The sequence below is a fragment of the Gekko japonicus genome, unplaced genomic scaffold (genome assembly GCF_001447785.1).
Source record: "Gekko japonicus isolate JY-2015 unplaced genomic scaffold, Gekko_japonicus_V1.1 scaffold127, whole genome shotgun sequence".
NCBI classification, from domain to species: Eukaryota; Metazoa; Chordata; class Lepidosauria; order Squamata; family Gekkonidae; genus Gekko; species Gekko japonicus.
The window spans coordinates 1,110,573-1,135,478 of NW_015170891.1; the positions used below are offsets into that span (position 1 = coordinate 1,110,573).

The 24,906-nt window shown below is 45.5% G+C and overlaps 1 protein-coding gene across 7 annotated transcripts in view; it reads left to right on the top strand.

Annotated features, from left to right (window-relative positions):
- Positions 1-24,906, top strand: part of STRBP (spermatid perinuclear RNA binding protein) — a 95,977-nt gene that overhangs the window by 52,532 nt on the left and 18,539 nt on the right. For 5 of the 7 annotated variants that reach the window (XM_015418443.1, XM_015418442.1, XM_015418447.1 and 2 more), the window contains exons 4-10: positions 6,840-7,005; positions 8,065-8,206; positions 17,191-17,285; positions 17,771-17,866; positions 18,695-18,806; positions 19,903-20,000; positions 20,681-20,792. In XM_015418443.1, coding sequence (XP_015273929.1) covers positions 6,840-7,005; positions 8,065-8,206; positions 17,191-17,285; positions 17,771-17,866; positions 18,695-18,806; positions 19,903-20,000; positions 20,681-20,792 — 821 coding nt within the window. The remainder of the gene's footprint in view (positions 1-6,839; positions 7,006-8,064; positions 8,207-17,190; positions 17,286-17,770; positions 17,867-18,694; positions 18,807-19,902; positions 20,001-20,680; positions 20,793-24,906) is intronic. The other 2 variants (XM_015418444.1, XM_015418446.1) reach the window with 1 other exon arrangement.

A 24,906-nucleotide genomic window follows, 5' to 3' on the forward strand; every position in this document is an offset into this window, starting at 1 on the left:
CTGCTGAACTTGTAATTAATGATGCTCATGTTAAAGAATTCAAAGTGGCGTTTTTTGCATATTAATATTTTAATATGTATTTCCTCCTTTACCAGCCCAAAGTGCTTGCATTTCATTAAGAGGACTGTTGGCAACATTTGTAGTTGAGTTGGTACTTGGTGTTTTCTGGTTGCAGTTACTGCTTGAGAGTATATCTGCATGAGAACATGAAACTAACTTCAGCCTGGTCAGACCATCAATTGATCTAGCCCAGTCTTGTGAGAAAAAAATTCTACCTTGTGAGCTATTGGCATTAAACTTGTGAGCGAGCGATTTGGCTGCTGCATAAATTAATTTGCGCTGGAGCCATCCTTCCTGAGCTAAGACAAAAACGTGTGAGCTGGAGGCTAAAAAAACTGTGAGCTAGCTCACACTAACTCAGCTTAGAGGGAACGCTGCTGGAGACGGAACCAAAGCATTTACTGAACTGTGTTCTGTCTCCCACACATGAGCCTTTGTGTTCATGTAGATTGAGTTGCCCAAGAGACCTTTCCTACCAGATTTTGCTGGAGGGGGTAGTTATGCCCGATTCCCCTCCTGGCTATAGCCTTCCATCCCATGTAGGTTTTGTCCATATGGCTCCACCTGTCCCCAGCATATCTCTTTGGGAGAGTCAGAGGAACTTCTAGGAGATTGGGGAAGCAAGGAATGATCCATTTCCACCAACAGAAAGCTGGTAGGATCCAACCCATGCTTTCTTTATAGTAATGTTAATCCTGTACGATCAATAATGTTTCAGGTGGGCTGCTGCGGTATAGTCCAGTTAATGCCCCCCTTTGCCTGGTCATTCAGGACTCAGGGTTGGCACCTGCTTTTGGAGTAATTGGGATGCTTCTGGGATTCCTCTAACGCAGACTGCATAACAGAGTGGGGGGTGCATCCTCATTTTCATGTATTGGCAGAGAAAGGAGGAGAATCACCACTGTCAATGGCTGTTCCACTCCTGAAGGCAAAGAGTAGTGGATGCATGAGGCAGGGTAGCATCATTTTTCAGCCCATCTTGTTGCACACTGGTACCTCCTGGCCTACAGTGTAAGGAATAATGCGGCCTCATTTGCAAAAGCGAGTTCCAAACTTGTAGTTAAAGCCAACCTAATTTCTCAGGTTATTCTTCTGTCTGTTCCATGTAATTCCCTATCCACAGTGACTCAGTTTGCATTGGTTGCAACCTTTTAGTTGCAACAGGCTTTTCATGATCCCAGGGCAGAAAGGATTGCTTGGACATACGCAGAGTGCCTTTGCTTCACCTCTAAGTAATTATAACCACCCATCTGGGGTGAGAGGAAGGGGCTTGTGGATTACAGGCTTTGTAGTTAGACTTGAACCTCCTGGTGCTTCTCTTCTTACCCAGCGCTTAATTTCTGTCACAGAGTACTGAGGTGGGAAGAACAAATTTGCATAGTGGCTATTTGTGGATAACACACCCAAGGCAGGTGGCTTCTACCCAGATATGTGTGTGGCTTCCATTTGTAGCAGTAGCTGAAAGCAAGTTGAGGGGTCAGGACAGGATGAATGTCTCCATATTAATCATTGTCCTCTTCTAGAAACCTTTGAAATGTTTCCCCCCCACATCACCTTCAGTGTCTCCCTTCCCCCAACACTTCTCTAAGTCAAGCACTTTTTTGTGTGAAGCCGGCATGGGGATAGTTGGAATTGCACAAGGATAAAATATGTCTACATATATTTTAGCATGAAATTAGGCTGCAGATTGCTTCAAACTGATGTGACCACGTACTGCATTGGTAACGGAAATAAGGGACAGGTGAGGAGTCCAGTTAGCTGAGTCATGTTTGTTGCATACCAGCAGGTCATCTTCAGCCTCCTGTCCCCTCTGTGAGGAGCTAGCCCATGACACGTGAGCCGTTCCTCAAGCTGTACTGGCAGGCTGCTTTTCTCCTCTCCCTTTGTGGAGTAAATGAGGCACTGATTGCCTTTTTTTTTTTTTTTTGCAAACACTTCTGGTGCAAACTCTTGGCTTGTGCAGAGCGCTGTTGAGATATTCCAGCAGCCTGGCGTCTCTTTTCTTACTGGTTTTCTGTACCGGATTTTTCATGAGCTCATTCTAAATTTAGGGCAGTTTTTGTGTGCAGGCGCCTGTGTCCAGATGTTCCCACAAAGAGCAAGTTTACTGCAGAACAGCTTGCAGCAAGGCCAGGTGCTGCCTGTCAGAGAGAGCTGCATCACTGTGTGACGTCTTTCTTCTCCCTCTCCATCCCCCAAACCTCCTGCACCTCCCCCCCCGCCCCCGGCAAAAAGGCTCATCATTTCATATCCTGGCTTCTGCAGAGCAGAAAATGTGTTGTGATTGGAAGAAGTCTTTGAGCAGCAAAAGCAGGACAAACCTCATTCTTGTCTGGCTGCTAAAGGCAGCAAGGTGGTAGATCCTGCCCATTGGCTGTTTGTGCATGCTTGAGCATGTTTGGGAACTTGATAGATGCTTCTACCTTGCTTGGTCTGCATTTTGAAGGGAGGAGATGAGTTGGGGAGTCCCTCTGAGCACGTGCTGTCTCTGCACCACCATTTTCAAACTTTTTCAGCTCCTTCTCCAACCCTCTTCTTATACTTCCTCAGCCTTCTGTGACCAGTGATTGAAAGTTCTGCAATTTGCTTCTTGCCATTACTATATGGATTAGGAGAAATGGGTATTAAAGATTATTTTGAACATGGGTGTGTTTCCTGTTGAGAGCCAGTGTGATGTAGTGTTTCAGGGTGCTGGACTAGGATAATGAATACCCAGATTTGAATCCTCACTCTTGCCACGGAAGCTTGCTGGGTGACCTTGGGCCAGTCACACACCCGCAGCCTAATCTATTACCCAAGGGTGCAGAGAGAACAATATTGTCAACTCCTCTGAGTTCCCATTGGGGAGAAAAGCTAGGGCTAGATACCTAAATAAAAGTGTGAGAAGTTGTCATAGAGCCTTACTAGCAACCGTACGCATTGACCTTAAGGATGAGAACTGAGCAACTTGGTCCTCCAGCTGCTGGTTGCAGACTTCCTGCTCATGTCCTTGAGAAAGGGGAGACCCAGGGCATCTTTTGGGCAGGAACGCACAGGAACGGAGTTCCGGCTGGCTTCAGAGTTGGCCACGCCCACTGTAAAGTACTCAGTTCGATACATCATGACTCGGACAACGACATAAGGAACACGTGTTTACTCAGTACTTCATACTACAAAAGACAAACGGCCAAGTGGCCAACTATATACATATCCAAGGGAACTCCCCTGGATCCCATTGGGGGGTTTGAATCTCCCACCAAGGTTTGTATTGGTTCCCCTATTGGACCTTAGGAGCCTAGCCTCTATTGTTCTTTAGGAATCAAGCTCTGCATGCCTGGCCACTGCCTAGTGGCGGTTCCCAGGACAATACCCACTACAGCCAAAACCTCTGTGTGCGTGGCTACAGAGGGAAGGTCTGGAGAGCGACCCCCCCCCCCGGCGACTCTGAGGCGGGCGGGCCAGGGGAGGCCCTGGAAGAATCAGGGAGGCATTTAAATGCTTCCCCGTTCCTTCCCCGTCCTGTCCAAGGGCCGGCTTGCCTGGGCTCTATGCAGCCGTGGGGCGCCCAGGCAAACCAAGGGAAGGCAATTTAAACTGCCTTCCGTTCTCTTCGGGGGGGGGGGGCTTGCCCAGGCAACTCAAGGGGTTGTGGCCTAATATGCTAATGAGCTACACTGTCAGGGGTGTGGCCTAATATGCCAATGAGTTCCTGCTGGGATTTTTCTACAAAACAAGCCCTGGGGAGACCCATCTCCAGATGTTGCTCACCATCTAACAGCACTTGTGTGGAGCTAAGTACCACACTGTTTCCCCTGCAGGAGCTGGGGGGAAAATTTGTTTGGAAGTATTCTCTGTTCTTTAGCAATGAGACCATCTGTAGTATTTGTATTTTCCTCAGGGTTTTTATAAAGGATGGAAACTTTTCCTAGACTAAGCCAGTTTCAGCCATAATGGTTGTATGATTCTGGCAATTTTAAACCATCCGCAGCATAGTGGAGTCCACATAAAAAAATAGCAAATACCATGCCTATCCAATACAGAAGTTAGCAAAACTAGCCCAGAGGCTTCCTTCAAGGAAGATCAGCTGTTCTCTCATTGCTTCAGATTAAATGAAGGTTGTTGGGCTAGCTTAGTTGTCATGAAAGCCACACTTAGGCAAAATCAATCAATTGGATTTATTCGGTCAGTGACCAGCACAAATCGCAAAATTACAAGTTACAGACAAAAGAAGAAAACTAAAAAAAAAAATCAACTATTATAACCAATATACAGAATCAAATTATAAAATTAGCTAGAATTTAAATTCAGTATGCAAAATTTCCTGGTGAATTTTACAGGCCATCACAAAAAATTTTGCACAACAGACTGTAGTCTGAGGGTTGTCACCCATAAGGAACATGCTTAAAATATCATAGTCAGAATGGCCAGGAAACCTTCTAAGCAATGAAAAAATAATGTTTAGGTGAATTTGAATTTCCTGATAAAAGTAACAATAAAGCAAGTTAGATTGTTTTCACCTCACTGGCACCACAAGGGCAAATTCTCTCCTGCATGGGGATCTTTTTTATTATTATTATTTTTTATTGAAAGAAATGCAACAGAACAGCAAAGAAAAAAACGCATTACAGTCAAACAACAGAATATGAAGTGAAAACAGAACTGTAAAATCCAAGAATAGACAAGGAGTAAACAAGATACCCCAACACATTCCACAGAGTAACCTTCGCATCCGTCAAAATCAACCCAAAGTGAGATTAATTTCAGCCCTCTTCATGAACAAAAATGGTAATTGAGCCTGAGAGAGTCATAAAGTATTTTGTTAGCATCTCTATGACCTTTTTTATATGGATAAATAGTTAAAAACGGACCCAAGGGATGTAGGAAGCCTTTGATGGAAGAATGTTATTTTCCGACATATATTGAAGAACCCTTGACCAGACCGCAACAAACCGATCATAACCTTTAGATATGACCATAGCCGTGTTTTGCGTGACTTGTGTAAGTTTGTCTAAAATAAACTGATCCCACACTTTTTCAAACCAGGTTTGAATTGAAGGAGCCGAACTGGCTTTCCAGGCAGAAGCAATGGCTAGTCTTGCAGCTGCTAACAGTTTGGAAATGAGTTCCTTCTGGGCCTTGGTAGCAGAAGTCAGGTCAAGCTAACACCGCAGAGGGGAGAACTCGCCATCTTGCCAGCAAGAATGCCCTCTGTTGTCCTGTAGTCTCCAACTAGGAGAGATAGCAGGCTGGAGCAACAATATATCTAAGATTTTCTGGAGTCATAAAATTTGGGACACAAGTAATATATCTCTGGACATGCAGAGTCAGAGAACTGCCTCTGAGGTTTTAAATAATTAAAAACAATTTTTAAAATATTAACTTGTTGGGTTAGAGACGTGTAAAAATTTACAGGGTTCGAATTTTAAGAAAACGATTCAGAACAGTGTGACAAAAGAAAGCTGTTAGCGCTCTGTTGGTACGTAAAAGCTATTCAATACTAGTAGAAAGGATCCTCAGTAGCTAGACTTTGTGGTATATTTATCATTTGCCTGCCATGCTAGAAGTGCAAGGGCCTCTGGTAGGTGAGAAATGCAACTGCACTTGTGGGGTGAGTGTAAAGATGTCCATTGTCTCCCTCGTCAGTAAAGGACAGCTGCATTCTTGTTCGGGAAAGAATAAAACTGCTATCCTGTTTAAGGTCACAGAATCATAGAATGTTAGAGTTGGAAGGGACCTTACAGGTCATCTTGTCCAACCCCCTGCACTCTGCAGGAGCATAGCCGAAAGATAGCCCTACAACATACCCGAAAGATGGTCGTCCAGCCTCCGCTTGAAAACGTCCAGCGAAGGAGCATCCACCACCTCCCGAGGCAGTCTGTTCCACTGCTCAACCACTCTTAGGAAGTTTCTCCTGATATTTAGCCGGTAACGACACCCTTGTAATTTCCACCCATTAGATCTAGTCTTGCAGTCTGGAGCAAGAGAGAATAGATCCGCTTCATCTTCTACATGACAGCCCTTCAAATACTTGAAGACGGCAATCATGTCCCCTCTAAGCCTTCTCTTTCCCAGGCTAAACATACCCAACTCTTTCAGCCTTTCCTCATAAAACTTGGATTCCAACACTTTCACCATCCTGGTTCCCTCTTCTGTACACGCTCGAGCTTGTCAACATCCTTCCTAAAATGTGGTACCCAAAACCGGACACAGTACTCCAGGTGAGGCCTGACCATAGCAGAATAGAGCGGAACTACCACCTCCTGTGGTCCTTAAAGGCAGCTGATTCCACTGGTGCAGCTTCCCACAGCAGTGTGACTGGGGTATGAGAAAATGATTCTCATCAAATGCGCTCTCTCAGTTTCCTGCTTCATCCCAATTCGGAGGCCTAGAGTGGGTGGCAATAGAGATGAATCAAAATAAAAACATAAAATAGACTGTTAGAACAAATTATATGTTAGTGCTAAATCCCCTCCATCCCTCCACCCTGCTTAGTATCAAGCGTTGAGCCTAAATCAGTGCTTTTAAAGATACTCTGGGTTGTCAGGAATGTGAACATGAGGAGATTATATTGCATTTTGCACCTTAAAGTTGCTATATTAAATGTCTGTGCATATTATTAATCATCATCGCCCCCCTTCATCTCTCTTTTGTGTAACTCTCTGACTTCACTGCAGAACCCTGCATAATACATTTCTTGTGTTGTGTGAAGAACTTGAAGCAGAATTATTGCTGATTTCTTTTTGTCCGGGTGTGCAAAATATTAGGGCAATTGTTCTAAAAAAATGTTTTTCTGTTTTCAGGGACCAAGGTAGCCGGGTCTTGTGTGGGGTGATGCGGATTGGCTTGGTAGCGAAAGGGCTGCTGATAAAGGACGACATGGATTTGGAATTGGTTCTTATGTGCCAAGAGAAGCCCACGGAGACCTTATTATCTCTTGTCAAAGACAATCTCCCCATCCAAATCCAGGTGAGCAAAAAAATTAGGGCAGTCCTGCCGTTGTGATGAATGGCTCTGTGAGAGTGTTCTGTATTTTCAACATTGGCTGTCGTGGGCAAAAAATGAAATCTTATCTGAATTATCCTCCAAGGGAAAAAATAGAAACCTTTTTAAAGGGTACACAGAACAAACGGTGTACTTTAAAAGAAGAAAAGATCTAGGCTGGTCTCCAGAGAAGGTGAGCACAAGCAAGCAGTACAAAGTTCTCACCTTGTGGCTTTGTTTTTTCTGCCTGTTGCTCTGAGCAACGGCTTGGGAGATCTTTTCTCTGCAACGTACCCTTGCCATGTTGAGCCCCAGGGGTGATGAATTGATGCAGTTCAAAAGCTGACATTTTTGCGACAAAAGAGTGAAATTCTGCAGGCTCACAGCAAATCGTTGTGTGCTTGTGTGCTGCATCCAGCATACAATTTGTGACTGTGGTTCTGCTCTCCACTCCAAATTTGCCCTGCAAGTTGGTGATTAGCCTAAGAATGGCCTTGTTTTGAGTCAGGCCAAAGGTCCACCTTGTCCAGCATTCTGTTTCCAACAGTGGCCAGTCAGATACCTCTGGGAAAATGAAGGCAATATCTGAAAGATGATGGCCTTCTCCCTTTTGCTCCCCCCTCAATAGTTAATATTCAGAGGTAGACTGCCTCTATTCAATGAAGTCCCATTTAAGTATTGGGGAGGCAGTATTGGAAAGCTGAGTTAATTGCACACAGAGCTTTCTTTGGACTCCTCTTTTTATGAGTTTGCTGAGAAAAACATGGCAAAAATATGTGATTGTGCTAAGCTGCAATAACAGGGACCTATCAGTGGGCTGTACACCTGAGAGGGAAAGAACTGGATTGACCCAAAGCACCTTGAAAAAACTAAAAGCTAAAGTAGTATAAGAAAGCTTTCTGATAATTTGTAAAAGCAGCTGTGCTGGGAAGGGATCCATTATTTAGGTGCCCTAATGCTGTTCCCTGCCGGTAAAGTAAAACTTGTGCATTTGTACACTGGGTCTAGTCAGTAACTCAGCCAAGCATTTCTGAACTGTTTCAGAAACTCTCAGAAGAAAAATATCACGTTGAGCATCACGTGGATGAGGCAGCCATCATCATCCATAGCACAAAGGAACTTCCGCTAACACTCAAGGTGACCCTAACCTCTCCCCTAATCCGGGATGAAGCTGAGAAGAACGGAGGTATTGAGACGAGTTCTCCTTTTATGCCATTGGCTTTTATGATATTTTCCTCCTTGTGGCATGCAGACAAAGGAGTTTCCATTCTCATTGAGCTACCAGCAAATCGCAAGTTGCTTACTGAGCTGGTAGCCAAGGATGTCCCAGTCCTACTAGGAATGTCTCTTGCACCATTTGAAGTGAGTGGCACGAGACCACAGCTTCTAATTTTTCAACATACTCTGCTAACTGTTGAAAGGATCAGCTTTGGTCTTCCTTGGGAAATGTCCCCTCTCTCTAGGGTAGTGAGTTCCTGATCATCCGTTCCTCGTCATTAGAGGCCAGTCAGAATGTATTTCAGCTTCTAGAAATGTAGATTTTTTAAAACAGTGTTTCTATGGCACCACTAATGTGCATGTACTTTGCAGGATACAAGAAGAGAGTTCTCTGTCCTGAGTAATGTACAGTCTAAAATTTGATACAAGGTGGAGGCAAGGGTGAAATGGTTAGAGAGTAAGCATTCCTTTTAGTTATGTGGGCTTTAGGCATCATTTCACCTGGGACGGGGGTTAAGGCTTGTGCCAAAGGCTAGCCTAGCACATTCAGGGAGAAAAGATATGTTCCTGGTTTAAATTTGTGTTTAAATTTGAAAAGGGATGCTTGTGGCATGAATTCTGATTGATTAACTTTGACCTAATAAGGTCAGGAGAGATTTCCCCTCCCAATACATATAACATTCAAGATTCCTCACCAGCATCAACAAGTCTTCTTCCTCTGGAATATGAAGCAGTGCCACAGCTGGGGACAGAATGCTGAATGTCATGGAGATAGTTCTCTAGGGTGACTCAGTAAACAGGTTTTGCTCAGGAGCTGAGTGACAGCAGTTTGGCAAATAAGGTTTGTAAACCCCCCCCCCCCCCCCAAATGTATATACTTAACACTATTCACAAATGGTCCATTGATGGTCTCAAAGGAAGGGGGGGGAAATGAAAAGCCAGTTCTGTTCCAATGCACAAAATGTTTGCTGGCCTGGTAACCTGAAGGTGGTTCGTCCTTGCTACTGGTGACCATTGCAAATGAGTGGCAATCGATAAACTTATGAGAGGCCACTTTTAGAACTGTTGGTTATGCAAGCACTTCCAGAAGTGCACTTGCCCTGGGGTAGAATGCTAGAAGAGCCCTGTTGGATCACACAGAAGAACTGGCTGGTCTAGCATCCTGTTTCCCACAATGGCCAAGCAAGTACCTGGAGAAGCTCATAAGCAGGGGCAGAGTCCAAAGCCTGCTGCTGCTTCCCTCAGCAGCTTACATTCAGATGTATACTGCCTCCATCCATTTCTTTTTCAAATATTTATATCCTGCTTTCTCCCCAGTGTGGGACCCAAAGCAGCTTACAGCATTGTTTCCTCTTCCATTTTATCCTCACAACAACCCTTTGAGGTAGGTTAGGCTGAGAGAGAGAGTGTGGTCCAAAGTTAACAGGCATACTTCCATGGTGGTGGTGGGGGGGTTGAACTTGGGTCACCCAGATCTTAGTCTTTTTAACCACTACACCTTGCTGACTCTCATTTAGACATCGTGGCTAATCACGCTGATGGACCTTTTCTCTACGAATTTGACTAACTCCCCTTTAAAGCCATTTAAGCAAGGTGTAACCATGGCAATGAGTTCCATCCCATGGCCAGTGAGTCCCACAAGTCAATTTAAGTGTTGTGTGAAGAGAGAATTCCTTTTGTCTTTTCTAAAACTACTGCCAGTCAACTTCATTAAGAGCCCTACTATTCTGAGAGATGGAGAAAAAGCTCTCTATCTACTCTGTCCATCCCCGGCATAATTTGATCAAACTCTGTTGTGTCTCCTTTTAGTCCCCCCCCCAAAAAAAACCCTGAGTGGGACAGCCAGAATTGCAGTCTGGAGGATGTGACCATCACCATGGTAGTGGTTAGAAATTAGAATGTCAGACTAGGATCTAGGAGACCTAGACCGATTTCCCACTTGCCGCTGCTCCGTCCTCCCTCCCCCCCCCGATTCTGTGTGTCAATTTCCGTCCACTTGCTGCACAGCTGCATTTTGCCCCGCAGTGTCACTCGATTTCCCCCGTGTCTTCTCGATCCTCAAAAAACAGGATCGAGAAGACGTGGGGGAAATCGGGTGACTCTGCGGGGCAAAATGCAGCCGTGCAGCAAGTGGCAGGAAATTGACACATAGAATCGGGGGGGGGGGGGGGGAAAAGCGAGGATGGGGCATGGGAAATCGGTACCAGGTTCAAATTCCTGCCTTGCCGTGGAAACTGGGGCCAGCTGTTCTCTCTCAGCCTAACCTGGGTTGTTGCGGTGATAAAATGGGGCAGAGGAGAATGATGGAGGTAACTTTGGGTCCCCATTGGGGAGGAAGGCGGGGTATGACTGATGTAAATCAATAAAACAAGTTGAGCATCTGGGCAAAGGAGTTGGGCTAACTGGCCATCAGTTTCTCCCATCTCTGTCTCTATGACTGTGGTTGTTTAAAGGCAAGTGACAGCTGTGTTCTTGTGCTGCTCCTGTGTTTTTTGTCCACTGGGGACTCAGGAAGAGAGGAACTCAGAGCTGAGCTTCTGCTTTGTACCTGCTCAGAGATGCACACTTTTGAAAAGGGGGGGGGACAAAACTCCAAGAGTACTCTGGACTTTGTCACACTGAAAGACATGAAGTGTTGGTTTCTTCTTCTCCTTTTTCAAGCTTAGCCATTGGTTAATAATAAATACCAAGTAGGATTTGTTTTCGGCTGACGCTGTCTAAAAAATCCGACTGCGTCGTAACAGTTGGTAGTTGTGCTGGAAAAGCAGCAGCCCACCCCCACTTTCTCCTACCCAAATTGCAGCCACAGTGAGGGTTCCATCCTAGACTCCTCCCTCTCCTACTAATTATTGATGTGTTTGTCTTTAAGCAAAGAACACCTGCAGGCAGGGCAGGGCAGAGCTGGACTTAACAGCTAAAATTTCCTCCTGAAATCGCTGCACATAATGTTCCCGGTGTACTCTGTCTTTTGAGAAACTCTACCTCCCTAATGCCTCCCCGTGTTCCCTCTCCTGTTACGCGCTTCTACTTTGCTGTTCTGCCACATGAAAAGGTATCCACGGAGGATGTTTCTTCAGCATTAAAGGAAAACCAGCAACTCAGCCAAGCACGTTCCTTAGGGTTCCTGTATCATCATCTTCTTACTTCCCTTAAACAGAACTTAGTCTTTATTATGGTAATTGCTTCCTCTGTTTCCCAAACTATTTCTGCAAACGCGCACAAACACACACAAGAAAATTTAGTCTCTGAACAATGTCAGACTTTTGACCAACTGGCGCTACTCTGTCATGACGGACGAGGCAGCTGGATCCCATTTGGACAAGGGATTCTCTCCCCTCCTGGTTGCTCTCTCCCCATTTCTAGACTTGCCACACATACCTTGCTTCCCCCTCCCCTCCCTCCCATTACACTTCCATCACTGTCAGAAATGTTGGTCAGTTTTTCTTTGCTTTGCTGGGAAAGTGTGTGTGTGGGGTGTGTGGATGAGGCATGTCGAGGCTGGGCGGGGACGGGGGGGGGACGGGGACATTGTTTGCATGGTGTTCTGGAGCTTTAGGGTGGAGAAAAGTCTCCTCGACAGAGAACAGCAGCAGGAACTTTGTTGAAAGAATGATGATTGTGAGTTGTAGGGGAAGCAGTTAATGAGGAGTAGGTGGCATAGGGCAGATGTGACTCAACTCAGTCAGAGCTGTGGGCTTAAAGCTGCTAGCACAAGATCACACCCCTGCAGATGTTCACAAATAGGGCTGTCGGTGGCGACCTGATATTTAATTCAGTAACCAGTAGGGAAACCCCTGCCCTCTACTCTGTCAGGGGAGTAACAGGATTTTTAAAAAGCAACTGGCAATGCAGGAAGGCAGAGTGCCTCTTCCAAAATAGTATCAGGCCAAGAGCAGGGCTTAGTTATTACTAACGCATGCAGCACCCACTGGTGCACCCCCATAAAGCCCACCTGTACATGAGAGTACAAGGAGCTGCGGTGGCTCAAGTGGTTAAGATGCTGAACTGCAGGCTGTGGATGGTCGGTAGTTCAGCAGTTCGAGACCGGAGTGTGCCGCATGACGGAGTGAGCTCCCGTCTCTAGTTCCAGCTCCTGCCAACCTAGCAGTTCGAAAGCAAGAAATTGCAAGTAGATAAATAGGTACCACTTTGGTGGGAAGGTAACAGCGTTCCGTGCGCCTTGGGGTTTAGTCATGCCGGCCACATGACCACGGAAACGTCTTCGGACAGCGCTGGCTCTTCGGCTTTGAAACGGAGATGAGCACCGCAACCCTAGAGTCGGATTCGACTGGCTTTCGAGCAAGGGAACCTTTACCTTTACCTTTACCTTTACATGAGAGTACAGTGATCCAGAAAAAGAGTAATTTTTAAATTTAATTGCCAGTTTGTGTTCATTGCGTTTTATTATCATCACTACACATGTCTTCTTACACTTAGTGTGTTCTGAGGATAACCTGAAAACTTTGCAAATAAACCAAAGCAGGCAGAGTTGGCTCCTTTCAAGCATACAGTCAAAATGCATTGAGAATACAACATTTAGAGTGTTTTGTCCCTTCTCTACAGCTGTCATTTATTTACTTATTTCCTTCATTTATACCTCGCCTTTCTCCCCTTTGGGGACCGAAAGTGGCTTGCATTGTTCTCTCCTCCGTTTTACCCTCACAGCCACCCTCTGTTGCCCAAGCAGGAGTGGGGATTCTGAGTGTCCCAGACCCTCGTCCAACACTCTACACACTATACTACACCTTGGCTCTCTTTCTTTATAGTGGGAAAAAATCTGGTCCCCTGCCCCAGCAGCTCTGATTGGAAGGAGTTGTGGGAAGTGGAGGAAAGGGGAGTTCAGGGGTGAGGATGAATGAATGAATGAAGGAGAGCTGGAGGGTGTTTCAGACTGGAGAATGGTGAGTGTGGGGGCTGAGCCATGAATCTAATGTGGAGATTCAAACTGCGTCAGGACAAAAGCCAATCAGAGAGAAATGTGGTGGTAGCAAAAGGAGAGAATATCGATTGGTAGTTTATTCTACCACCACCACTATGGCTGCTGCCGATTTCTTCAAAACAGAGGCCTGTGTTTGGAGCAGACCAGTGGAACTGACCAAGATTTCTTGCGGTATGGTCTGATTAGTCAACTAATTTCTCTTCTAACCAAATGAGCAAGGTGGGGGTGTTGAGCGGTTTTTGGTGTTCTGGGAATTGCTGTGTTTAGGTTCATGCTCTGGTTGTCGGTTTCCTGGGTTTCTTTTTTAAGTGTAATTTTAACAAATCAAGAATACCGTAAATGGCGGCACACGTTTTGCAAAGTAACATTCTGATTCTAGCATTTGTAGCAGAAGATAACAAACCAGCTCCAGTTGGTTATGGCATTTGATGCTCTTCCTTTTCTGAACCACACCCTAAATAAGTCCATTCTATCACAATCAAGGTAATAATGATTGTTCTTAAAGGTCTTCCATGGACTTTGCTGGACTCCGTTTTTTTCCAATGAGATGACTTTCCATTGTTTGTTCCTCCTTCCCAAAATGCAAGCACTGTAATCTGCAGCAAGCAACAAAATCACAAGCCTGTCTGCATCTAGCACCAAATGCTGACCAGGTCTGAAAATCTTGACCTGAAAAATCTGCTCCCCCCCACTTTAAAAAGAGAATATTTCTGTAACATCTGGCCTGATGAAGAGTTCTGGTGAGCTGGCACAATGTTTTGTGTCATTTCGGCCGGCCCTAATAAAAGGTATAACATGGCTTTTGTTTCTTGTCTTGTACAGAAAAGCCATCTGTGCCTTTCAGTATTTCAGTCTCATGCTCCTCACAAGCTCTCTCCTCCAAATTCTGTGGTTTAGGAATGGTTTGTTTATACCATCAGTTCTCCTGGGACATCTGACTGTGAACTCTGTTCAACCACTGGTGTTTAATGGGTTGAAATGGAGGCTGAAGTGAGCTGAAACAGAGGCACAGAGGCTGTAAATGTGGAATTCTTGACCCCCGTCCCTTTCATCTTGGGAGGAGTGACCATATCCACAAAACCAGGGAGCGTCCTGTTTTGCCCTGCAGCTGTGAGATCCATCCACCTTTGTGTTGCTCTTAGAGAGCTGGCATGCACAGGCCATTGGAGCAGAAAAGATAGCTGCAGCTGGCAGGCAGGAAATGAGCACAGGAGATAGCGAAAAACTGGAGATCAGTCCCACACAATTGTATTCAACCCCAGATTTGTGGCTCACAACCTCTTATTCTCCCTAACTGCTCCCAGGGTGGAGTAAGTTGGTTAATGTTAACCTGTGCTTCTTAAATACGGGGCAGAAAGGAATGCCTTTTTACAAACGTTTTCACCTACCCTAACTGGCAGGCACAGCATGAACCGACATGGCTGCTCTAGTGAGGATTGCTTAAAAATGACTCCTGATGCCGCAAGCAGCCCACCTCTCCTTGCTGCCCCCTTCCCTCTCCATCTTTCCGTTTCCCTATGATACTTAATTCTCACATATTGACTGTCTGCAATGGCGGGGAACGCCACCACAAGAGCACCCAGAGGTTGAACTTCTTGAAGGCCTGCTGTTTTCAAAAGGCCTTCGTAACATTTCACTATGGCCTCTTCTGTTAACACTGAAGGAGCACTGTTGAAGTCAATTCCGCACTTTCATGTTGGTTTATCTTCCTCCGGGTAACGCATTAAGGCACAGAAGGAGGATCGGTTTTACTTGAGCTTGCTTTGCCAGCAGCCTTTAATGGTTACCCGGTTGCACGATTTTCTGGTGAGATGGGGGCCACGTAATCTCTGAATGGTTGGCAGGACAGCCTTGCAGCAGGTCAATCACTTGTCGTTTCCTAACTATTGAAAGAGATTCTACTCACTCATTGACAGTTGCTGTTTTGTACAAAAGCATGATCTTGAAGCAGATGTTTCTGTTGTTGTCCGCCCCCCCCCCCCAATCAAATGTTTTGTTTCGCACAACAGATCCTGGTTTAACTGCTGAAGAATACAAATGGCACAGCCCTTCCTCCGGCAGTGACTAAAAGATGCTGACAAAAGTGGGGAGGGGGAAAAAAACCCCTAACAGCAACTAAAATTGTCAAAGTACTTTTCTTTTTTTTTGGTTTATAAACCATTCAGCAGCTAATCCCATTTACGACTTTGCAGCTTTTCTTGGGAGTAGCACAGATTAATCTTGTTGCAGTTCTGGTGATGAGGGTAATGCAAACACAATGCAAATATCTGCTGCAAAGCTCATAGGGGTCAGACAATATAACTGTGTGGCGCTTTGTTCCTCGTTTCCAACACCAAAGCCAAGGGACACAAGCCAAGACGGACGTGGCTTCTGATTGAGGTTTACACTCTGCTAATTTTAAATCCTTCCACTTATCTATAGTTTTAGTGTTCCTCAAGTGACAAAGAGGAACTCCTTGTGGAATTGCAGAGGGAAAGGTCCTCTTTTCATCTCCTAGGCATCCTAGTAGATAGGTTTATCAACTGGAGCCCCTTTTTCTTCCTGTACCTCCAGCTCTTCTTGCACCAGTAAAAGCAGATAAAGGTGCTATCTTACAAATGGTTGTTTTGAGAGAATGCCAGAAAATAGAACTCCAAGAACATCTGGTGTTCTAACAAGTTGCCTACGTATTGCTGATGAGACAGATGCAGACTTTTTGACTTGGTTTGGAAGAGGCTTCTGTTGAAATTCAAAAAGCTATGCATACTTTTCAGAAAACCCCCTCCCCACCTATGGGATGGTTGCGTTTTACATTGAATGTATGAGGCTGTTTTGCACTGAGTTAGATTGTTGATCTGTTAGTTGTGTCAGTGTGTCTACACAAATTGACAGAGACTCTCCAAGGTTTTTTCCAGAGATACTTCTGACCAGAGACCAGTGTTCCCTCTAAGCTGAGTCAGTGTGAACTAGCTCACAGTTTTTTAACCTCTGGCTCACACATTTTTGTCTCAGCTCAGGAAGCACGGCTCCAGAGCAAACTAATTTATGCAGTAGCCACATCACCCGCTCACAACTTTAATGCCAGCAGCTCACAAAGTAGGATTTTTGCTCACAAGACTCCACAGCTTAGAGGGAACATTGCCAGGGACTGAACCAGGGACCCCGGCAAGCACAAAGCGATGTACTCAGTAACTCAGTGATGAGGTGACTTATTCCTTGTGTGCTTCTCTGAGACCTCATCAGCTTCAGTTACCTGTGTTATCTATTAAAATAGTGTGGTATTTTCCCTTTTAAAATAAATACAGTTGCCATGGGCAAAAATTGTGTCTAATCATTTCAAAAAGTAACTCCCTAAAAGCAGAGTGTACATTTCAGCAGAGATGTCTGTTGTTGACTGGCAAAATCTTGCTTCTGGGTTGAAGCTTGGGCTAAAAGGAAAGGGGGGGGAAATCAATTTTGGGGCACTATCCTCAGATTTCTGACTGCCTAGGGCTCCCAGACCCCTGGGATATTTATGGCAACATCTGATCATTTGAATAAATTGCAAGTTGGGGAAAAGGAGCCTTTCAGGATATGAACAGAAATGGTATGCTCCAACACGGCAAAAAAATTAGCATTGCATCAGGAAGGCAACTCTCTCCCTGACAGTCCCAGGCAACAAAATGTTACTCCACATTTTGAAGTATGCTGATCCTCTCCCCAGCTCTCAGGAATCAGGCAAAGTGCTGCACTTTATATTGTCTGCCCCAAACGTGTTACATTTTTTAATAAGATCCCAGATTGACTGACTGACCGGCCATTGAACAAATGCCTTAATTTTGCCTCTGTTGCATCTATGCATATTTACTACCATTGGGGAAAAAAGCTGAATTAAAAATTACATTTTGTACGTCTGGGGGGGGAAAGCAAGAAATTCTGGGAGCCTTATTAACTCCCCGTCATGCTGCCACTGTTCTGTGTACTTATGACAGAAACCCCTTGGTCAAACTGTGTCTGTCTCTTCTTTTTGTTTTCTTATATTCCCATTTCCCTAGTAGACAGTGTTGCGATGAAAGATCCTCCGGACTTACTGGACAGGCAGAAATGCCTTGATGCTTTGGCATCTCTGCGGCACGCCAAATGGTTCCAGGTTGGCTTTATGTTCTTACCTTATCGTAGCCTTGCAAGGTTTTTAATTTGAGACCCCTCCTGAAATGCCTTCCTTCTTAATTTTTAGCTTTTTTCAGTATCTCTCTCTACTCAACAACTTTGAGTGTTTACAGATTTATCAGTACAGCTTTCTCCACTGTTGATGGCAGATGAGCCAGCTCATTTAGTGTGTTTGTGAAGCGATGTCATAATGCTGATGCTTTTGTCTTTCTTAAAGCCCGCCTTCTGTAAAAATGAACAGTTTTCCCTCTCTTCTTTTCTTTGTCTTTTTGGGTGGGGGGTTAACTTCATTGTTTTTGATTTTTGCATGAGTTTAGGTTTTTAAAATGCTAATATAGTAATTTTTTGTTCAAAAAAGCCAATTCCTAAAAACTCTGCATTTCTTTAAAAAAACCCTAAATTTATTTTTGAGCTGTGCAGGTTGAGTGTTTTGCAGGTGGATTGGAACAGTTCTGTTTGTTTTAGGCCAGGGCAAATGGACTAAAGTCCTGTGTAATTGTGCTGCGTATTCTGCGAGATTTGTGCAACAGAGTCCCCACTTGGGCGCCGCTTAAAGGATGGGTGAGTACTGGGGTAGAGAAGAACCAATGGCATTTGGTAAATTGTTGAGATGAGAAAGGTGAAAGCAGGGTGCTGTGCAGAACTGACTTTGCAGTTAAGGAACTTGGATTACTGTGTTCCTTAATTATGAGAAGCCTGAAGAGACTTGCTCTTGTCAGCATACCCCAGTCTTACACTGAGGATGTGCCCATGGAAAATCCTTCTCAGTTTGGCCACTTCCCTTTTAAACAGTGCCTTAACTGTTGCTTCCTGCTGGCACAGTGCAGAATGACCTTGATAGCCCTTAAGGGAAGTAGATTATATTTACCTACACTGAATACAACCCACCGGGGAGTTCTCGCATGAGTCTTGTTGAACTGAATGGAATTCGATGCAGTTCCCATTTGTTTCACTGGAGCCTGAATGGGAGATGTCTGTAGATGGTGCTCTTATTGCCATATGCTGGCCTGAAGCAAAAGTGGAGAAATGCAGCAGTCATTGTAGCACATGTTTTGAGGGGTCTAAGTCTCTCTCTGTGGTCATGCACATGCGTGGTTTGTTTGCCTGACTGAATTACATTTATTAATATATAGCGTATGCAGCTCCCATTGTAAGCCCCAAAACGTTCAACCCAGTTGTGCCCCAGTAGTTCAAATTGTCAGTACCCTGCAACCCCTCAAGACACAGGCCACATAAAATATAGCTTTCAAGGCCCCACTACTGGCTGTCTCCATCCCTCATGGTAGAACTGATTTTAGAACTGTTTTTTTTTTTTTTAAATGATATGGAATAATGTTGCTGTTCCCCACTGGTGGCATCAGCACTGACCACAATCCAAATGTTTTGTAGCCACTGGAGCTTATATGTGAGAAAGCAATCGGCACATGCAATAGACCTTTGGGTGCCGGTGAAGCTCTGAGGCGAGTGATGGAGTGTTTGGCATCGGGGATCCTGTTACCTGGTAAGAGCTGCCCCAGCAATTATGTGAGGGCTTCCTTCACAAAGTCTTTCTTCAAGCCCATAGAATAATTGTGGTCTATTTTGTTGTCTTTATAAGACACACAGCCTTGTGTACTTTAAAGATCCATGACTATAGGCAGTGCTAGCAGTTACATTGTTTCTGTTAGATAGGATGTAATTATAATAATTTTGTTCTCAACTACCTTCTGATGGAGGTTGCCCATTGCTCCCATTTCACAGGTAGGGAACTGAGCAGAGAGAAGGTTGGTTTAGGAGGCATATGATCTTCAGGGGAATGTACTGGCTTCTGTCCAGACCAGGGGTACCGTAGGCATCCTATTTTGCCCCAAGCAGAAAAGCCCATGCACTGTCTATGAGGATGCTGGTGTGCTCCCAAACAAAAATATAATTAAGTGTATGTGTGTGGTGGTGGGGGGGGGGAGAGAAGAGTTGTACTTGGCAGTACTCACTGGGAGCAAACTGAGTGGCAGTGGTGCTTTTGGTGTCTCAGGACTTCATAAGTCTCTGATCCAACCCTTGCTTTCTTCTGCAGGGGAGGATAAAGAGTGGGACTCAGGTTTATTTGTTTACTTTTCCAAGCAGTTGGGTGGTGGTGAGAGGTTTTAGATGCAATCACTCTAAGTGAGCTAGCCCAGTCTTTCAGTAGCAGCAGACAACGTTGGACGGGTCTTTTAATGTAGCTCTTCTTTAGATTCCCTCCTTCTAGTTTTTATCCGGGCTTCTTGCCTCGTTGTGGCACACACAAGATTTAAAACCATTTCAACAACTTAAAAGGCTGTAATGCACAAAGTGTGTAAAATAATTAATCAATAAAACCAGCGGCCTTGGCAGCAAAGAATCAGCTTAAACGTTTGGGGGAACAAAAGTTTAGAACCAGCTTCCTAACGGTCAAAAGGAGCCGAGCCTGGCTGGCCTCCACATGGCATTCCAAAAACTTATTCTCAGGAGCCATCATTTATTCATGGGCCAAATTAATTTTGGTGCCGCAGCCTTGCCTTCTCACGACAGCCCTGTGAGGAAGAAATGAGTTACAGCCTCTGCCTTAACCTGAATTATCCTGCTTCCTCGCCCTGTAGGTGGGCCTGGCTTACATGACCCCTGTGAGCGGGAGCCGACAGATGCCTTGTCCAACCTGACTGTTCAACAACGAGAAGCCATTACCCATAGTGCCCAGGTAAAATATGCCTGCAGTTTAAGATAAGGAGATCTCAAGCAGCCCTTTGGCCATCTCCAGTGACAACAAGAATAAGCCAATGAGTTTTGTCCTTAGTGTATGTCTGTATTATATGCATCTTAGAAATGTCCTTTTGATAAAAAGAGACTGCCTATCTTTCATGTCTTTTCCCTTCTCTTTTATCCTCACAACAACCCTATGAGGTTGGTTATGCTGAGAGAGAGTGACTGGCCCAAGGTCACCCAGTGAGCTTCGTGTCTGAGAAGGGATTTGAACCTGGGTCTCCCAAGTATTAATCCAGCACCGTAATAACTATCCTGCCCTGGGTGTACTCTGTCCATCATTGATGTAGATGGTTTGCATCTCTCCTTTGGGAGAGGAGGAAGCAGGGAAGAATGGGTGTAGTATCTCCAGTTTCCTTGCCCACCCCCTCTTGCAATGGGCCTCTTGTTTGCCCACAGCATTGAAGTCTTTTCCTTGCAGGAATTATATGTTGGCATTGTTTTGCCTGCAGCTTAGCTATTCCTTATTGACAGCTAGCTTGGGAATGGGATACTCTTTGCTGTCCTGCTCTTGGCTTGTGGATCAACTTGACTGCTTGGATCAACCTTTTGTCATGAATATGGAAGTGTACTGGGACGGGATCCCTTGAGACTAATAACTGGTCTTGTTTTTTGCAGCTTGCATTGAGACTGTCGGCTTTTGGTCAGATCTATAAGGTGCTGGAGATGGACCCTCTCCCATCTAATAAGTCGTTCCAGAAATATTCCTGGTCAGGAACCGACAAAGAAGGTGGGTCTCGTGGGGCAAAGCAAACTGGTGTAAGAGCATCAACGAATGCCCTTCAGAACAAGACTAACCACTGGACTGCTTCTTTTTGGTAGCACTATGGGTTGTAGGAGGAGGGTCTCTCCCGTGGTGGCCCCATGGTTTTGGAGTTGCCTACCCTAAGAACTTGGGCAGTGTACCTTCCTATTGGACTTGCAGCAAGACTGCATCCCACTGTTTTGGCAGGACAGAGCTTCCTGTTGTGTTATGCTGTCCTATTGGTATTTGAAATGGGATTTTAAGTTTAGAAACGTGTGTTTTATTACTTTAGAAGCTGCCTTGAGCATGGGATGACTCAGGATATAAATTAAAATGAAAAATTACAATAAATCCTATCCCCCCCCCCCCGGTGAACTTCCTCTGACCACTCCAGGTCCATTTATGAACCTTGCCTACTTTTCGGATTCCACAGTTCAAGCTCCCTGCAAAGCGCTGATTTATATGCTCCTTGTTGTTTCCTTGTTACACTCAGGAAACAGCAGGTACTGCTTGGGCTGGTGGTTACTCATGGTTAAGGATGCCAGATTTAGCTGCCATGAAGTGATCAATAGTTTTGCAGTGGCTGCATCAGCCATCCCAGCTGATGTCATTGAAGCGAGGGCTGTTTCCGATGCAGGCTGCCTTTAGAGTATGTGGACGTTTGGTGCAGGAGAGGGCTGCCCTGTGACTTGAACCTAGCTGCCAACCAGATCCTTCTGATGTTTTTTTTTTAAATCTCTTTCTTGGGAACAGGATCTTGGCACCCTGCCTCATGTGTGTGTGTAGCTTTCTAGCAATTAAGACGGTGCCTCTTTCGGCACCCACTACTGTCAAAGAAAGATTGGCTTCTTGACTCTTCAGTAATGGCAGAGACAGCCCAGGCCCTTTATTTTTAAATTAAGAACATCGATCCTGTGATACTCTCTATTATGGGGGAGTTCATTGCTACAAAGACAAATGATGAACATCGATAAAGAGCCCAGTACTTTCAACCCTCTCTCCCTTCCTCAGTACCTGATAGGTGCTAAAATTGGGGTGCTTGGGGCTTGCTGCATCCTGATAGACTCACAGGCAGGATTCTTAAACTGAATTTGGTTTTATCAGGACCCCAGTAAATTTGGGGGGGGGGTCATCTGTCTCCCACTTTGACCAACTGACATTCAACTATGCAAATCCTTGTTGTGTAGAGTAAGGCTTTGTTAAACCTGGCAGCTAGGGAAAATGAGCTCTTTGTCTCTCAGTCTCTGTTAGGGTTCATGGGTCCCTTACCATCTAGTCCTTTAACCTGTGCAGAATGTGAGCGTAAAAAAAAGAGAGAGGTGATTTATTCATGTGACCATGTAGCTTGCCCTTACCCTACAGGCTCAGAGAACACACAAATACTAAAGCCATAATACAGTGAAATCAGTTAGGTAACTGATCCAATACTTCATGGCCCTGGGCCCACGGGCCGGATATCGCCCCGGGGGGGGGAGGCGTGGCTAATTGCCCCGGCGCAGTTTGATCCGCAATTACGCGATCAGACTCACCAGCGGCACAGCACGGATCCTTCCCTCTGTGCCAGCGGGTAAACGAGGGACCGGAGAGGAATGCTGAGGGGAATGCCGTGTGCCAGCTCGATCACACCACGGGCGTCTGGAGGCAGCCCGTGGCAAATGTTTACTAGTACCTTGGAGGTAATAGTTTTTAAATGCACATTGTTGGCGGTAAGCCACGGGTGCGCTCCACTTCCCAGATGTTGGGGTGTGATCGTGCCTGGATAATCCGCCCACCTTCCGTGCCTCTCCCACGGCAACTTTGCCGTGTGACCGGGGCCCATGTTGGCTTTTCAGTAAGTTTTGCTCTGGAACATGCAGGAACAGTTAGTGGAGGCTGCAGCACATCCTGGATGGGTGTACCTACTCAGGGGTTCTGCTTCTTACTTCTCCTTCAGGAAAGGTGTTAGAGAAGCATGGATTTTATCTTGGGAGTTCCCTGTGACAGATTTATTGTATGGGGAATAAAGTTAGTTGATGCCTTTGAGAGTTGAGAGCCAGTTTGGTGTAGTGGTTAAGAGCGGTGGACTCTAATCTGGAGAACTGGGTTTGATTCCCCACTCCTCCACATGCAGCCAGCTGGTGACCTTTTGTCAGTCACAGTTCTCTCAGAGCTGTTCTCTCGAGCAGTTCTCTCAGAGCTCTCTCAGTCCCACCTACCTCACAGGGTGTCTGTTGTGGGGAGAGGAAGGGAAGGAGATTGTAAGCTGCTCTGAGACTCTTGTGCGAAGGGCGGGGTATAAATCCAAATCTCTTCTTCTTATTATTATTAAAGTGTCACTTCCCTGAAGAAAACTAAGAAGTGCTGAATCTCTCATCCTCTCAGTGCTGTGCTCGTTAGTTTTGTTAAGCTTGGGTGGGGCTGTGACTCAGCAGTAAGCATCTGCTCGGCATGCAGAGTGTCCCAGGTTCAATCACCTGTGTCTCTAATTTAAAGGTTCAAATAGTGGGTGGTGTGAAAGATCTCCACCTGAGACCCTGAAGAGCTCTAACCCGTTAATGACTGACTTCGATAGCCCAGTGGTCTGACTCCGTAGGTATAAGGCAGCTTCATGTGTTCACCCCAGCATGAGCCAGTGTGCTCGTATGTATCCCTCTTGCTGTTTGGTGTGCAGCTGTCCTGCAGACGTGTCAAGAACAGCAGAGGTCCAAAAGAGGTGAGAATGAGCGTTAACAAGGGGCAAACTAAATTAAGCACACAGTGTCAAAATGTGGCACTGAAGAATATCCTGAAATACAGCAGTCAATTAAAGCGATCCTGCTGCTTTTCAGCTCTAGCGAAGAAAAGCCGTCCCAGCTTAGAAGGTCTTGCAGTGTCTCTAAATGATGCTGAGGCTTGGGCTTGGGGAGTTTCCAGACATAGGAAGGGAGTTTCACAGTCATGGGGCTGTTGCTTGGTATATACCTCTTTTATTTAGGCTTGGGAGTGTGTGTGGGGCGGCCGGGGGGTGTTTTCCTGAAGTTTGCATGGGAGAATGGGGTAAGAGAAGGTGGTCTGCAAAGGTCAGTACTAGGAAGGGTGCTAAAACAAAGGGCAGGAGATGATCTCAAGGCTTTGTAGGTGCAAGCACAGTTGCTTTTAGCACTTCCCCTAGTTCCCAGTTCTTTAAACCAGCTGCTGGCTAAACTGACTTCTATCATGGCACTCACCAGGCACAGATGAGGCCTCTCATTGCCGAGTGCTGCATCCTTTCACCGGAGGCAGGCAAAGCTCTTTCCACTTAGCCATAAATCTGGGATTTACTGAAATGCAAAGTCAATATTGTCCCTAGTATTTGTTTTTTTCTTGTTGTTTCATTTCCTGACTTCATCAGCCTCCTTTAGAACATTAAGGCTTCTTTAAAAATAGAATCAGCTGAGTTCTGAGTAGAGTTCTTGCCATAATGCGGAGCTGTCTGGGCAGAAGGGTATGCTTGGCCAAGATGGAGACCGAAACCGGAGTGGCGGTGGTCAGTTTGGAAGTGGTGGTTTCATCCATCTTGTCTCCTAGCTTGCCAACAACTATTTTAGGGAAGGTTAATATACAGTTAAGGAGCTGCGGTGGCTCAAGTGGTTAAGACGCTGAACTGCAGGCTGTGGAAGGTCAGTAGTTCAGCAGTTCGAGACCCGAGTGTGCCGCATGATGGAGTGAGCTCCCGTCTCTAGTTCCAGCTCCTGCCAACCTAGCAGTTCGAAAGCAAGAAATTGCAAGTAGATAAATAGGTACCACTTTGGTGGGAAGGTAACAGCATTCCGTGCACCTTGGTGTTTAATCATGCCGGCCACATGACCACGGAAACGTCTTCGGACAGCGCCGGCTCTTCGGCTTTGAAACGGAGATGAGCACCGCAACCCTAGAGTCGGACTCGACTGGCTTTCGAGCAAGGGAACCTTTACCTTTACCTTTAATATACAGTTACCTTTTTATCTGTTGCCAGAGGACCGATGTGCCCAAGGCAGTTTTGTGGATGAGCCTTCTGTAGCCAAAGTGAAAACTTAGCCTGCTGTACCGCACCGGTGCTCTCTCTTGTGTAGGTGAATGCATATTACTGGGGTCATTTATTAGGAGACATAAACGTTTGGTA